The sequence below is a fragment of the Eleginops maclovinus genome, chromosome 13 (assembly GCF_036324505.1).
Source record: "Eleginops maclovinus isolate JMC-PN-2008 ecotype Puerto Natales chromosome 13, JC_Emac_rtc_rv5, whole genome shotgun sequence".
Taxonomy (NCBI): Eukaryota; Metazoa; Chordata; class Actinopteri; order Perciformes; family Eleginopidae; genus Eleginops; species Eleginops maclovinus.
In genome coordinates, this window is record NC_086361.1 from 19,580,008 (window position 1) to 19,594,323 (window position 14,316).

Here is a 14,316-nt window from a genome sequence, read left to right on the forward strand (position 1 = left end):
GACTTTAGCTTTACGTGTAAAACCTTATATAATAGAATACATAATTTTATGCTTAATATAATAAATGAATGTTGGTTTTAATGGGTTTCAATGGAAATAAATTGCCCTTAAGGCTCTCAGAGTCTTTAATTTGGCTACACAGTTTATTATAGACTTATTCTGAGAGGTTAAACAGAAAATTGGACAAAATGAATGCCAGATTTTATGCAATATTCAATAACAGCCACATGTTTAAACATGAAAAGCCAAAACGGCCCCTAGTGACACAAGGGTTGAACTAGATCACGAGGGACCCTGATCAATATATGGTTTAATGTTTTAGAAAATAAAGCTGCTTTATTCAATATGTGGTTATTAATAGACCAAATACTCACAGTTAGGCATACACTTCCAACTCTCCACCACATCCACTTTAGTGTCTTTGGTTTTCTGTCCACAATTTGACTGTTTTGATTCTCTCCCACAGCTCTCATCAGAGATATTTTAACAGCCGGCAGCTCTTTTCAGCAAATAAATAAAATAGAAACGAACCATACACCAGCTGTTTGTCACAAAAAGCTAGAAATCACTCTGTGATTAGCAGATGTGTATGGTGGAGCATTTAGCAGCTAAATAGTTAGATAGGAGAAGGTGGAGACCAAAAATGGAGCTAAAATCAGCTTTAAATTGGATATTTAGATTTTCCAAAAACTTGTCCTTTTCACAGTTTTTCTGAAACTGTCTTTTCTCTGTCCACAATTTAACTTTATTTTTTCCAGCTTTCTCCTTTTCTTATGTGCATTATTGGACCGTTTTGTAAAGCAATCTTGCTCAAAACAAATACATTTCTCACATGCATGAGGCTTTAAAACTGGTCTTCTTACCAATACGATCCTATATGACATGAATAAGCTCTAAATCTAAACAATATGTTATCTTAAATCAAATCCATGTGATGCAAAAACACATTGGATTGAACTTCCAGCTGCTTCTTGTTTGTGTTTCCATAGATTTCGAAGCAAAAATCCCTGCAAGGTGGGAAAAAACAACCTCCTGCTCACTTCTGTACATTTAAACTACTTAAGTTTTATTGTGTTACTGATACTTCACTAGAAACTGTAAAACCTTGTGCAGTAGTAGGAGCGCCGCTTGGTTTTTACTATAAAACGTGTATGTCTGGGATTGTTTCCACTTTGGTGCAACAGCCCACAGCTCACCCATGTTTTAAGTGTGTTACGTAACCCCAACGTAACATTAGATGGCATGTAGACCAATAGCAGCTGTCGTACACACATGTGGCCCCACACACATCCCCCTTTACCCCCTTTTCAAACAAAGGGCCCTATTATATGAACAAGTTGTGTGCTTTAACATGCTAAGCGGCAGCAGGCATTATGGAGAGTCAACATGGTCTCGCCCTTCATACCCTGTCAAATACTTCACATATTCACCCACTGTTCTCTCCATGTGTGCATGTCTGTTGCAAACTGTATAAACTATATATACATGCAGTTGTCATGCCTTCTACAGCAGTCTTACAACACATGTGATATTTGATCCAAGGCACCAAGGTTATGTAATGTATTGATTCTTAAACATGCGTACTCATGCAATCAGCTTCCCTTCTCGAGCCAGTAGCTGCATGTGTGTGACCTGTGTGTAAAGTCAAAGAGCATTAGTTTATGAATGGAGCACTTCCGTCATGCAGCATTTAAAGGATTACGCATGTGTAACATTACAGAGAGAAAGAGGTTACTTCACTGCCATTCGCTCGCATGTTATTTTTAAACCTGATCATTTCTAGATTGTGATTCAGATTGACCCTGAAAGCAACACTCGATGAACTTTACTCAGAATTCTGCTGCTGGGGTTTTTCCTAGAGTAAGATCAAGAGAGCGCATCATTTGCACTTGTTTTGATCTTTTCTGTATGAAAGGTGCTCTATAAACAAGTTTATTTATTTGATGTTATAGGGAATGATGGTTCGCCCCAGTGAAGTAAACTTGCTGAATCATGCCATAGTGATGCAGGAGTTTCAACCTCCTCTGCATACAACAGAATTGTGCATTTACACTGAAAGGAAAGCCACCAAATGGCCAATTTTCACAGAAGAAAATGTCAAAAACGTGCAGAATTTTACACTTCGAATGACCACACAGCTACATAAACAGGTGTGTTACACAGAAATGTCCCTCAGCGTAGTTTGTTGGCGCGTGTGCAGGTCAGGTTTTGCGTAACAGCAGTTGGTCTCCAGCCTCAACAATACCCGTGCTGTTTTACATTTTGGCTGGCGAGGACAATCTGCTGATATGTAATACATTAGGGGTGTGTGTTCAACAGTAAGGTGTGTGAGAGCAAGACAACAAGGGAAAAAAAGGATTGTGTGTGTGCATGTGATGTCTCAAAGTTCAGTAAAAAGGCGGGAGAGGAAGCCAACGATGCATAACCGCGCTTGAATGTGTATCACACACATGGCTGATAAGGTGTCCCCTCCTCGAGGCGGTTAACGGTTAATAGCTGATCCGTTTGCTGCACACTAAAGAGGGAAAACAATGCAAGAGAAGAATTTGCAAAAAAGGGGAACTCCTGGGATTATCTGAAAGCCTTGACTGTTGGAAGAATAAAAAACCTGCTCATTGCTCAGCAGTCTAAAATCTACACTGACGTTTTTTATTTGCATATTTTACTTCCTCATTTCATTATTAAATTAGGTGTAAATGAGTTGTATTGAAAGGAGCAGTATGTCCCATATTAAAAAGTGTGAATAGGTGCTAAATAATTCCATTTTTTAAATAGGTTTTAATGTCCCATGAATGCTGTTTGTGCTTGGACTGGAATAAATGTCCAGAGAAAACACTGGTAACGTGAAGTTTTTGTGAAAAATCAAAGTTAATTTCCTTTACAGTAAATCTGCAGCAACCTCAGAGCCTTTACTTTCTGTCACTCAGTTCACAGTCTGCTTATCTGACGTTACTTTCCGTTATTTTGTTCCTTTATCGTCTTTTTCAAAGCAGTAAATTATCATTGTTTGTAAGGAATAATGGATCCCATTACGGAAGTAACAGGAGGCAATGGTTCCTTATTTATCGCATGACAGTTAGGGCACAAAGCCAGACTCCTGGACACAACCACACACGAGATCATTTGCCTACTATCGTTTTTATTTTACTTCCAAATATTCCCTTTTAATTCCAGAGTGTCTGTCTCTGTGTGTAAACTGTGGTTGCTATACTATGGTTCAGTATCTGCTTGCTGCTCTCTTTTCCATATATAACTTCTGACAGGCTCTCCTGTGTCCCCCCTGCCCTACTTTACACCTTCCAGCTCTCACACACACTTCTCAAAACAGCTGGACTTTGTGCCTGAAGCTTATTCTGCGCCCATCTTTAAAAACCTAATAATATAATAATAATCTGTATTACATTTGCAGAGATACCCCACAGAAATAGTGTTAAAAGTGTTTAATCAGATGATTTAAAGTTGGTTAAGTGTCAGACATTGCTGCTTATTTAGACCAACAGATCAATTCCATCATGAATTATTTGCTGTCTCATTACAGTGTCAGGTGTTAGATCACATTAAGCATTGAGCATTTATCTTAATTAGTCGGTTTTGTGGTATTTTCTTTAAATTGATCCTCTGCTGCTCCCTTGTGGTAGGATAGAGGAGGTGACTGAAGGACATGTGAAGCATTGAAGTATAAAAAGACAGCTGACATGACAAGTGTCTTAACTCATGAGACTACAGCTTCTGTATAATATTAAAAGAAGATGTTTTATGATTTCAGTGTTATCTTTTTTACATGGAGCGAAGGATTGTTGTTTTCATACATGTTTTCTATGTGTTGGCTTTTTATCTTCTTCCATTTTTTGACATTTGACCCCTCTTCACTGTCTCGAAAATGATCAGTTAGCAGTTTAATCAAAGAGAGAAATCTAGTTTCCTGTTCAGTCATTTACTTCCTCAGTTGCGGAAAACCATTTTTGCTCTAAATAAGTTGAAAAAACGGACACGAAACATGATGGCATCGTGCTTGTTGTCTGTGCAGTAACCACACATGTGCAGAACTGTACAGATACTAAGGATTTCCTGTTCAAACCGGATATTAAGGGGTTTTTTTGTATGTAAGTGATTGAGAACAAACACCACAAACGGTACAAATATGTTTCAGTTAATACGTTATTAGGAGGTTTCACTCAGTCTGAGTTTATAAAATAAAGGAGATGTCGGCTCGATATGATCCCCTTTTCCGCAGTCATAGGACGCAAACTAGCATTTTTGCTGCCTTTTTACATCATGTTTTTTATACTGATGTGCTTCATGGCTTTTGATTACATGCACTGGAAAAACTTTAACGTTGACTTTAATTAAATGTAACAGTATTAGGTTAGTCTAAAGCAATAGAATTAGGTTTAAATAAAAAAACTTCGCTTTCAAATAACCTAATAAAGTTGTGAAAAATCTGTCGACATAATACATTTAATTAAAGTCAACGTTAAAGATTTTCCAGTGTGGTTGTACATCAGGACCATGGATTTGTTTTCCATCACTCACATTCAAAGCAGTGGCGGCTGGCCAATAGAGGGCGCTAGGGCGCCGCCCCACCACTCACCTCTCACCACATTTCCTTGAATAAGACTTAAAAAAATTAAATAAAAATGAAATAATAAAATAAAAATATTTCGAAATATATGTATATATTTTTTTAGATGTGCAAGATAAATATTTCATAGTTAATGATGAGCAAAGTTGTTTCGTTCGTTGACATTGTCTGATTGGTGACGTATTTCCGCCCTGGGGCGCAGGAATCTTTGCCCATAGACTCTCGTTAAAAGTTGTACATGCGCAGTAGCTCTTCTTCAATACAAGAGATAGGACGATGTTGGGGCGCACTTCTCCTGCGCCCCGAGCTGAATGCAGCTGGATTTGGCGGCGGGGCTGACGTCACAGCCTTCTGTCATAAAGTATGTGTATTGTCCATGTTATATATGATATACATTATTTAAATATATAGAGATAGAGATATATCTAGAGATAGATAGAGAGAGAGAGAGATATATAGAGATAGATAGATAGATATGTATTATATATGTATATTGGCCCTCTGTATAGTAATATAGCACATCTGTATATTTGTTCATACTACATCTGTTTATACTATGCCAATTATTCCCACCTCTTTATACTGCCCTTATCTTTACATAATCACTCTTAACTGCATATACTGTACATACTCTATATATCGCACTTGTTTCTCTTTGCACTTCTATCTATCTATCTATAATGTTGTTTTTGTTGTTTTCATTTATGTAAATACACTCGTTTGATACCTTAGTACATGTATGCATGCTTTTTTTTTAAAATACATTTTGGAGTTATAGCCCCCCCTGGAGAAAGCTCCACCAGCCGCCACTGATTGAAAGACCATTAGGAGATATAATCCCCGTGAAGTCAATAAAGTATATATCTAAGTTGTTTAATTACCCATATTGTGCTAATAACAAATATGTAATCCATCAGTAAACACTAATCCATATGCACAACACACTCCTTGACTTACTGTTTTCATTGGAGACATAGTCAATTAAATATCACTCTGCCATCTGTTTCATGGAAATTAAATAATAGTTAGTATAAAGAAAGTGAACAAAGCATAAAAGTGTCCAATTTGGCACCTGATTAGTGTTTTAAGAGAGCTTTAGAAAAATCGCAAACCCAGCTTTTCAAAGTGTGCTTTGCTTGCATTGTGTGAACCATGATTCCAGAATAAGTTTTACCAAACTAAATACAGTCATATTTATTGAAATAATGCCAATCGTTGGTAATGTGTGAAAGCGGTTGCATTTATGATAGATGTAATACAAAAACTGTTCCAGCTGTACACCACATGTACACATTTACATTATAATGTCACGGACAGAGATCTGAAGCTCTACAGACACACAACGTCAGGGTTTGAATGTAATAAATGACAAGTTTATTGTTGCACAAAATGTACAAAATAACAAGCAAATGGACAGCCCCTGTCCCCGCAACCCCCCACCCTCCCTCTGGTTCATCTGCAATAATGAAGCTGAGTTTCTGAAACCTATGACTACGGCAAGTCCGATGGTCCAAGCCAAACGCATGGTAATTCTGAGAGACAACACATACCCAATTCCAGCGTCACTGAACAATTAAAAATGAATAAAAACACCTTATTTACACATTTCTGTCAGAACTTTTACAACATGCCATCTATATATTTATACAGACTATGCTTGTGCACATACCCCTGTATAGAAAATATATTATAAGATCAAATTAAATTAGACTAAGGGCTATAGACATCCAAAGTACAGCACTTCTTTTTAATCTCTGATTTTTATTTTCACTTTTAAATTCCCACTTATTCAATTACTTAGTTCTTTAGACAACCTCATACTAAAAGAAATAACAGTAGATTTTCGATGAATGTTGTTCCTCGAGGACCCAAGCTGACCATGTTAGATGCCCGTTGAAAAAAGCCTCACATATTTACACTGCAGATCTCCCCTTTAAAATGCATGTGTGTGAATCGCCTTGTGACTTTTCTGTGCATGTTGTACTTTCATACCCTCATAATGATTATCAGTGATGTTTTACAAGATTTCATCCCCTTAAATCCTCAAATCCCCCTCGCTTCATGGTGAAATAAAAGCAAAAACCAATCAGCTTTGGCACTGGGTGAAGAAGTAAGTGTGCTGTGGTTTCCTACAAAGCCTTTTTATCTCCAGTTATTTGTCCCTGTTTGTGCACTAATGTGAAATCACATTATAGCGTAAAGCACATGTTCTCAGAAATTGAGATTAGTGCAAAAAAAGGGACGAATAAATGGATATCTAACAAGCTAGTACTGTGATATCTAAACCACATTAGCACCATGGAGAAAGAGAGTGAACTACATTGTTCAAGTAAAGCCAGACTACACACAAGATGCTGGATCTTATACAGTCTAAGGGCACATACGATGGAGTTTAGTGCCAAGGAAAAACACGTATGGGTGGATAGGAATGATGGGAGGAATCCGGAGACACTCATCTCCTTGCATCCTTTCCTTCAGCTGCGCCGATGCATTAATAAACAAAACAGGAAGAAGCAAATCTCCGGAGTGCATCCATCACATTGCTTCGTAAATCTCCTGCAGGTGGAGATCGGTGCAGCTGAAGCAGGAAACAGCGTCTGCAACCTGGGGAGTTTAAAACTGAGTGTGTGAGGGGGCACAGGAAAGTCTGCAGGGGTCAGTTTGGGATCAGATTTTCAGGGGAAAGGAGATGGCGTTGTTTGTGTGCAAAAATACTTGTCAGACTACTGCTGGAACATGAACCCTTTTTTTGTTTCTTTTTGTACATTTTCAGTTTGCGTCGCTTCTGACAGTAAATTTCGCAATATAACTTCCTACTTACTTTTCCTCTTCTGCTTGTGTTTCACTTGTTTTTAATATATATCTATATTTTATTTTCTGGCTTTTTTTTCTCTTTTCATACTTTACAAAATGAGAGACAGAATGATGGACAGCTGACAATATATATAATTATTTTCCTCTTCTTCTTTGATCGTTGTAAACCGACAGGTTTTTATCAGACACTGGCGTTCGTTTCCTCCTCGTCTTCTTTTGTCTCCTCCTTCAAGTGCACTCCTTCTCTCCTCCCTCTCCAAACCTTCTCATTGCAGGAGGGCCCTGATTTGTTTGGAGGTGCTGTCATCGTTTAGATGTCGTGTCGTATACCTGAAGGAGAGGGAGAAGTTGAAATTGATCATTCTGCGTCTGAATGGACTGTGTTTATATAGCGTTTAACCGTTGGCCATCGGGAGCAATTCAGGGTTCAGTATCTTGCCCAAGGACACATCCAATATGCCCCATCACACTTGAATCAACATCTTAGGTATCTGGTTCTCGTTCATACACACCTCAGTGCGTTCAGAAGTCCCTCCACGCTGTTGGACGGTTGCTCTTTCAGCACCTTGATGCAGCCCTTCATCTGCACAGAGAGTAAGTGTGTTAAATAAAGGTCAGCGTCTCCACTACAGCAACAACACACACATTTATAGAGGTAGACGAGCTTAAAGTTTAATCTATTTTTACATGTAGTTCTGCATTTCCTTGAACATTGGTCTTGCAACTCTCTCTGGCACTAGTTGATTGCTATTCTGTTTCTTCTTGCGCAATATTTTTATATGTATTCTTCATTTTGTTATGTTTTATGTGTTGTATGCAGTATATATATTTATGCTGCATTATTGGAGGAGCCTGGGACTTGGTTTGCTATCTACTTCTCTTCTCAGGTGATGGTCTGTGTGTGGAGTTGTGAGCAGTTTATTTGAAGAGTGATTTTTGATCCTCAGGCTCCTTGATTTCAGCTATTTCCAGAACTTCAGACGGTTCATTATTTAGTTTTTGAAAAGGATTACACTTGATAAACATTGAGTTTTTCTGCCTTTCTTTAATTATCTTGTGACCCCTCAGATTTACTGTGGGAACCCTTTGGAGAGTCCCACCCGTTGGATCGACTTCTAGGCTAATGGTGAGTAATTGTTCTTCGATTGATTGTCAGGACAGCTATCTTTTGTATCCTGATTTGTATTTTATTAGGAGTTGTGTAAAACAAACTATAGATGTGAAATATTGTTAAGTACTTAAGTGATTGGCACTACGCTCTGGTTACTTCAGATTTATTGCCAAGTAGGCTTTCAGTTACTAGGACTCTAAAAGAGGAAATTGAATGGAATATAGAACGGGAAGAAAATACAAAAAAAGGAATAAATAATATTTAAAATATATTTACAAAAATAGAAGAAAAAAACTAAACAAATATTTTAAAATGAACATTGCAATTTATGAAGTTGTAGTTTAGTGCATAGAATTGACGAATATATGTGCAAATGTTCAGTGTACGACAAACACAATACAACAGTATTTGTGTTATATCACCCCATATGGTAACACTGCAAACACTCCCCTTAAATATACATCTTATTTCTACAGTACTTCATCACGTACAGAAAAAGCAGAACGAAGGCTCTTAATGTTATTCAGTTTCTAATTCAATCAAACGTACATTTTAAAGGGAGTGTTTGACAGTGTTGCCAGGCAGAAGTCACAGAGATTTGTGTCTGTTTTTTTAACACTGATTACTCGTGTGCACTCACATCGATTTTGGAGGTCTTTGCAAAAGCCCCGACGGGGTGAACGTGGTCGTAGAGGATGATGACTCCCACCATCACCCTCATGCAGAACAGCATGGTGTCTGTGTTGGTGAACCGACAGCGGTACTCCCTGTCACACAGAGAGGAGAAGAGTTCACAAAAATAAAAGCAGAGATCAGTCAGGGTCTTATAATGCCGCTGTTATTTCTGGCACCGTGTGATCGCTTTTACAAATGACTGATGACTTTCTTTCCATGTAAAGACATCTCATAAGATTTTAATGCAGCATGAAGGACGCTATGAAGGATTCTCTGTGTGAACTACAGTGTGAGGAAGTCTGCTGAAATAGTGGCTCCAGTTTGAGAATGCCTCTTTTGTTTTACACTGAAAGGGTTTTACTAAAAACTAAGATTATGACATTTGGGGAGGACGAGCAGATAGAAATATGAATTGATGAAGACAAGGGAAAATACTCACGGAGTCTCCAGCATGACGCGGCACACGCAGGCCATTGTGCTCAGACAGTCTGTGGTGTCCTCTATCGGCAAGGTCTTATTCTGAAGGACCAAAAATAAGACAAATCAGATCAGAAGAAAGTCTCTCCATCTAAAAATAACATTCAATTGAAAGGAAATGAACAGAGGGCGTTTTTCTGTACCTTAACTTAAAGAGGCCCTATTGTGCTTCTTGAGGTTTTCCCTTTCCTTTAGTGTGTTTTATAGGTTTTTGTGCATGTAAATGGTCTGGGAAATCCATGTGTTCCTGAAAATGACCATAATACAGTTTGTCCTCCTTTAAAATGCACTGACACTGTCCTCTGTAGTTTATGTGCTGATGGAACAAAACGTTCTACCACAAGGTGGAGTCAACGTACACCTACAAACAAGACTCAGCAAGGCAACTTTGCTAAGAGGAAATCATGACCCGCATGTCCTCTGCATTTTGCCTCTCATATCAAGTATGTGAAGATGCACTGAGGTGGAGAAGTTTTATTGCCACAGGGTTGCATGCAGCACTTACTGTAAGGTCAAGTGTGCAAGGGCAGCTATTGACTTAACCCCACTATCCCTTACTGTGGAACAGTTATATAAGGAATAGTATAATAATTTAAATGAAGGCCTAATTTCTTACAGTGCCAAAACACTTATTATAATAGTTTGATGGACCGTTATACGTTACCGTGCTCTGTAACTAGTCCTCATGTATTCATTTAGCAAAGGATGGTCTTGATGTTACCTTGAAAACTCCCTTGATTTATTTTGTTGGTCTAAATCTAAATGAGACTTTTGCTTTCAATTTCAAATCTTAAAAACATAGTTAATACTTAAAATGAAAATGGATATAGTGTGCTCATTTTCAGGTTCATTCTTGAATTTGTTGTTTGGACTAAAAACTATTTTAAGTTCTTAAATATATATTTAAAAATAAGAGAAGCCTCCGTCCCGTAGAAAATGAAACTGCTCTGATTGGCTTGCAAGAAAAACATGATTCACTTTTGCAAAAGTAGTTCTCGAGCTATTAGGAGAGAAACTAAGATGATCTTGACTTTTGTATTTTTGATCATGTGTTCTCTTTAAATCTGGACTCCAGCTCAGTTCTGAAAATGCCCACTCTGTATTTTCCAAGTCTCGATCAAAATAAACGATTAGACTTGAGAATAACATTAAATCTACCTCTGAAACAAACTTGGTGGTGGCGTTACTCAGAGTCTTCAGCATTGGTGTTGCTTCAGCGTAGAACAGAGACATCCGATTGGCCATCTCATTGTTGACCTCGTTCTCCGCCTCCAGCTGTGCGCCAACACAAAACGCATTAGAAAGCATGAATCATTAATCTCATCCAATAACATCTGTCCAATCAGAGAGGCTCTAATCTGAGTAACTCGACTCACTGACAGATTATTGCTTGTTCGTCTCGTTGTTTTGTTAGGAGGACAGAAACACTTAAATCATTAATGAGTAAAAAGGGAAACAGGAAGCCGTGAACAGATCCTCTCACCTGCTGGTTGTTCAGCCGGTTCCTGCTTATAGTCCTCCTGTAGTAGCTGAAGTCGTTCTGAATGGCTGGATTTGTCATCTGCACGATGGGAGAGGAAATGGTTTAACAATATTGATTTCTCAGCACAGTTAAGGTCACTCTGAGGTAATCACACCACATGAAATAAAGCCCCATTTCTCCTGGGTAAAATATTGAGGAGTCAGCTGATTTGAGGCTTTAGAAAACACAATGCAAAGCCAGATTTGTTGTGCAAAAACAACATGAAATAGGGACAAAGTTAGCACCAACATAGAGTCTGATTATAAGAATAAGTATTTACAGCATGTCATGTGTGTGTTTTTCTTCTTGGGTGTATCAGACAGTCAACCTAGATTTTTTATTTTGTCTTTTTATATTTATTAAATATCATTATTATTATTGTTTTATTTATTTGGTATTATTTTCCTCTTCTTCTTTTTTTTTTATTATTTAGTATTATTTTTTGGATTAATTAATTTAATATTAATTTCCTATAATTGATTTATTTATATATTATTTTTGAATCACACAGTCAATCTAGATTTTCTATTTTGTCTTTTTTTATTTAATATTATTTAATTTAATATTATTATTATTATTTTGTTATTTAATATTATTTTATTTATGTTATTTATTTTATATCATTCTTATTTTTTTGTTATTTAATATTATTATTTTATTTATATCGTTTTTAATGTTTTTATTTCCTACATTTTTTTTTGTCATTTCATGATATTGATGTGTGTGTATCTCTGACTGTACTGACTAAATAAATCAATTATAATAAGTAACAATAAATCCCCCTCACCTTTAGTTCATCAAAGCTGAGTGTAAAATGCAGGATCTCAGCGAACTGTTTGGCCAGTGCCTGCTCTCTCTCCAGGTGCTGCATGGGGGCGTACGGAGGGCTGGTCAGCGCCTCCAGCAGGCTGCGCAGGGCGTTCTCTGAAAACACACACCTTAATGTCACCAGTGTGTCTGCACAAACTGGAAACTGTACATCATATAAATGGGTGGTGGAAGGTAAGAAAGTGCATTTACTCGAGTGGTTAAAACCTCTTAAAACTGCAGTACGGACAACACCATTCACAATCCAATGATTCTGAATGATTACCAAATCTGCACTTATTTTGATGCCAATCCTTCTCCTTAAGTCAGATTTAGAAAGTTACTTGAAAGAGAATATTTGTTGGTTTTAATATTTCTGCTTGAGAAAAAGATCTTCTTCTAGCCTGCTTTCTGCAAATGTACAGACTTGTATCTCCCAATGTTCAGACAGCTGTAATTCTCTTTAATCTGGCCTCTCTGATCTCTTTCATGTCGCCACATTAAATCAAAATGCAGCAGCGGGAGGATGTGAACGGGTTCAAACAGATGAAATCCCTTCCCCTTCTCTGTGTCACCTTCTCGCTGGACATCACTGGATACCTGTCGGGCTTTTAGAAACTGACGGGGACTTTTAAAGCGCAGAGGGATCAGGCCTCAGGCAGTTGAACAGAGCTTTGTTTGAACCACTGTCTGAGAACAGACCCTCAAACAGGGCTTAATATTTAATGTGACCCGAAATTGAGCGTCAGAGCCCTCAAGCTTTGGTTCATGTCTTTAAAACACTGCCTGGAGTTCTTTTAACATGTTTTTGTCAGGCTGCTTGGCTTTAAAGTGATGGTTTTGATGTTTGAAAGTGTGTTGCATGGTGTATTTATCCTGAGTCAAGATAAAAGTGCTCAGTTTAGAGAAACGGACAGGAGTTATACGGAAATTAGCAATGTACTGCTTCCTCTGTGGCAGCAGCAACACCTATTCAAGCCACCTAAAATAATGCCAACCCAATAAATTCAATAAGAGTTTAATTGTATTCACATTATCACATTTTTCACTGCTTTACGTTGCAGTCAAACAGTCTTCTCCTTTGAATCCACCAGACTCCAAACAGTCATTTCAATTTTCCAGAACGCAGAGACCAATCGCCCGCTGCCTCAATCTGTTATTTTTCCTGTAAGTGTCACAGTGTGACTGCACAGACTGAGACGTATCATCCACTAACATCTCAAGCAATTTGGTTTGTATGACTTAAGTGATCCTTTAAAACCTATTGTACATAATTAGCAATGTACTCTTATTGAGTTCTTTTTCTATTTGATGCACTCTTCTTCTTTGTTGACATTTCTTTTCATTACCCATAATGCAAACTGAACTGCAGAGGTCCTGCATTTCAGCAGCTCTCTTCTTGCATTAAAAATACATTTCCAGACAAACTACATGAACATATACTGAAGCTTCACTCCACACGGATCACCCTGCATCTGATCACACTGCCTTGTGGACCCTGTATCAGTATCCGTGCATATCCCCCTGTGTCACATGTGTTATTGAACCGAAGCCTTTGCTACCTCTAACAAATCCAACAGCACTAGAGCCGGACCTCAGAGGCTCTGTGTAAAGCCTCAGAAGCAAAGTCCCCTGAGGCCCCATCTCTTCCTCTGTATTAAAAATGCATAAGGGCCTTCTATAAATACAGCGCTGAAGTGTTTCATCTAAAGGGCCCGGGCAGAGACTCTCCCTCCTGCTGTTAGCACTGAGGTCCCTATCTGGAGCACTGACTCCTGAGGGGATATATGACAGATTGTTTACTGTAAATATCCTGTTGTCCCCTTTGGTCCAATAAATAACTCAATAAAGGCGGTGCTGCGGGCGTCAACAGGAGGGATCTACTGTGTGAATATCCCTTTCTCTCCATATGGATTCACTGTCTACAAACTTCTGTTGCGCTACACCTCCTAGCCACATTAGCGCCGATACGTCATCATAAATTATTACTTTGCCTTCTTTCTTAGCTGAGAACATAATGTCCAGGACACTGAAGTATTATTGGAAGGCAGAGCAGAGGCGGCAGGCCAACTCCATTTTTTCCTGCTCACACTCGTCTCTCTCTTTGTGCTGGACGACCATGTACCACTGTTTCCGTAGCAACGGCTGCCTGGCTGCTAGGTCAGGATGCTGCAGAGATGGCTGGGAGGACATCGTAGTGTGTGTGTGTGTGTGTGTGTGTGTGTGTGTGTGTGTGTGTGTGTGTGTGTGTGTGTGTGTGTGTGTGTGTGTGCGTGCGTGTGTGTGTGCGTGTGCGCGTGTAGGAATGCTGTCAAACAGAAATTGCAT

The 14,316-nt window shown here is 38.4% G+C and overlaps 1 protein-coding gene across 9 annotated transcripts in view; it reads right to left on the reverse strand.

The window, feature by feature from the left end:
• Positions 1-5,998: 5,998 nt before the first annotated feature.
• The window catches only part of fam49al (family with sequence similarity 49 member A, like), a 34,094-nt gene continuing 25,776 nt past the window's right edge, over positions 5,999-14,316 (reverse strand). For 8 of the 9 annotated variants that reach the window (XM_063899238.1, XM_063899232.1, XM_063899236.1 and 5 more), the window contains 7 exons: positions 11,969-12,105; positions 11,143-11,220; positions 10,818-10,934; positions 9,622-9,701; positions 9,148-9,274; positions 7,909-7,979; positions 5,999-7,726 (listed from right to left, as the gene is read on the reverse strand). In XM_063899238.1, coding sequence (XP_063755308.1) covers positions 7,663-7,726; positions 7,909-7,979; positions 9,148-9,274; positions 9,622-9,701; positions 10,818-10,934; positions 11,143-11,220; positions 11,969-12,105 — 674 coding nt within the window. In that variant the 3' untranslated portion in view covers positions 5,999-7,662. The remainder of the gene's footprint in view (positions 7,727-7,908; positions 7,980-9,147; positions 9,275-9,621; positions 9,702-10,817; positions 10,935-11,142; positions 11,221-11,968; positions 12,106-14,316) is intronic. The other variant, XM_063899231.1, reaches the window with a different exon arrangement.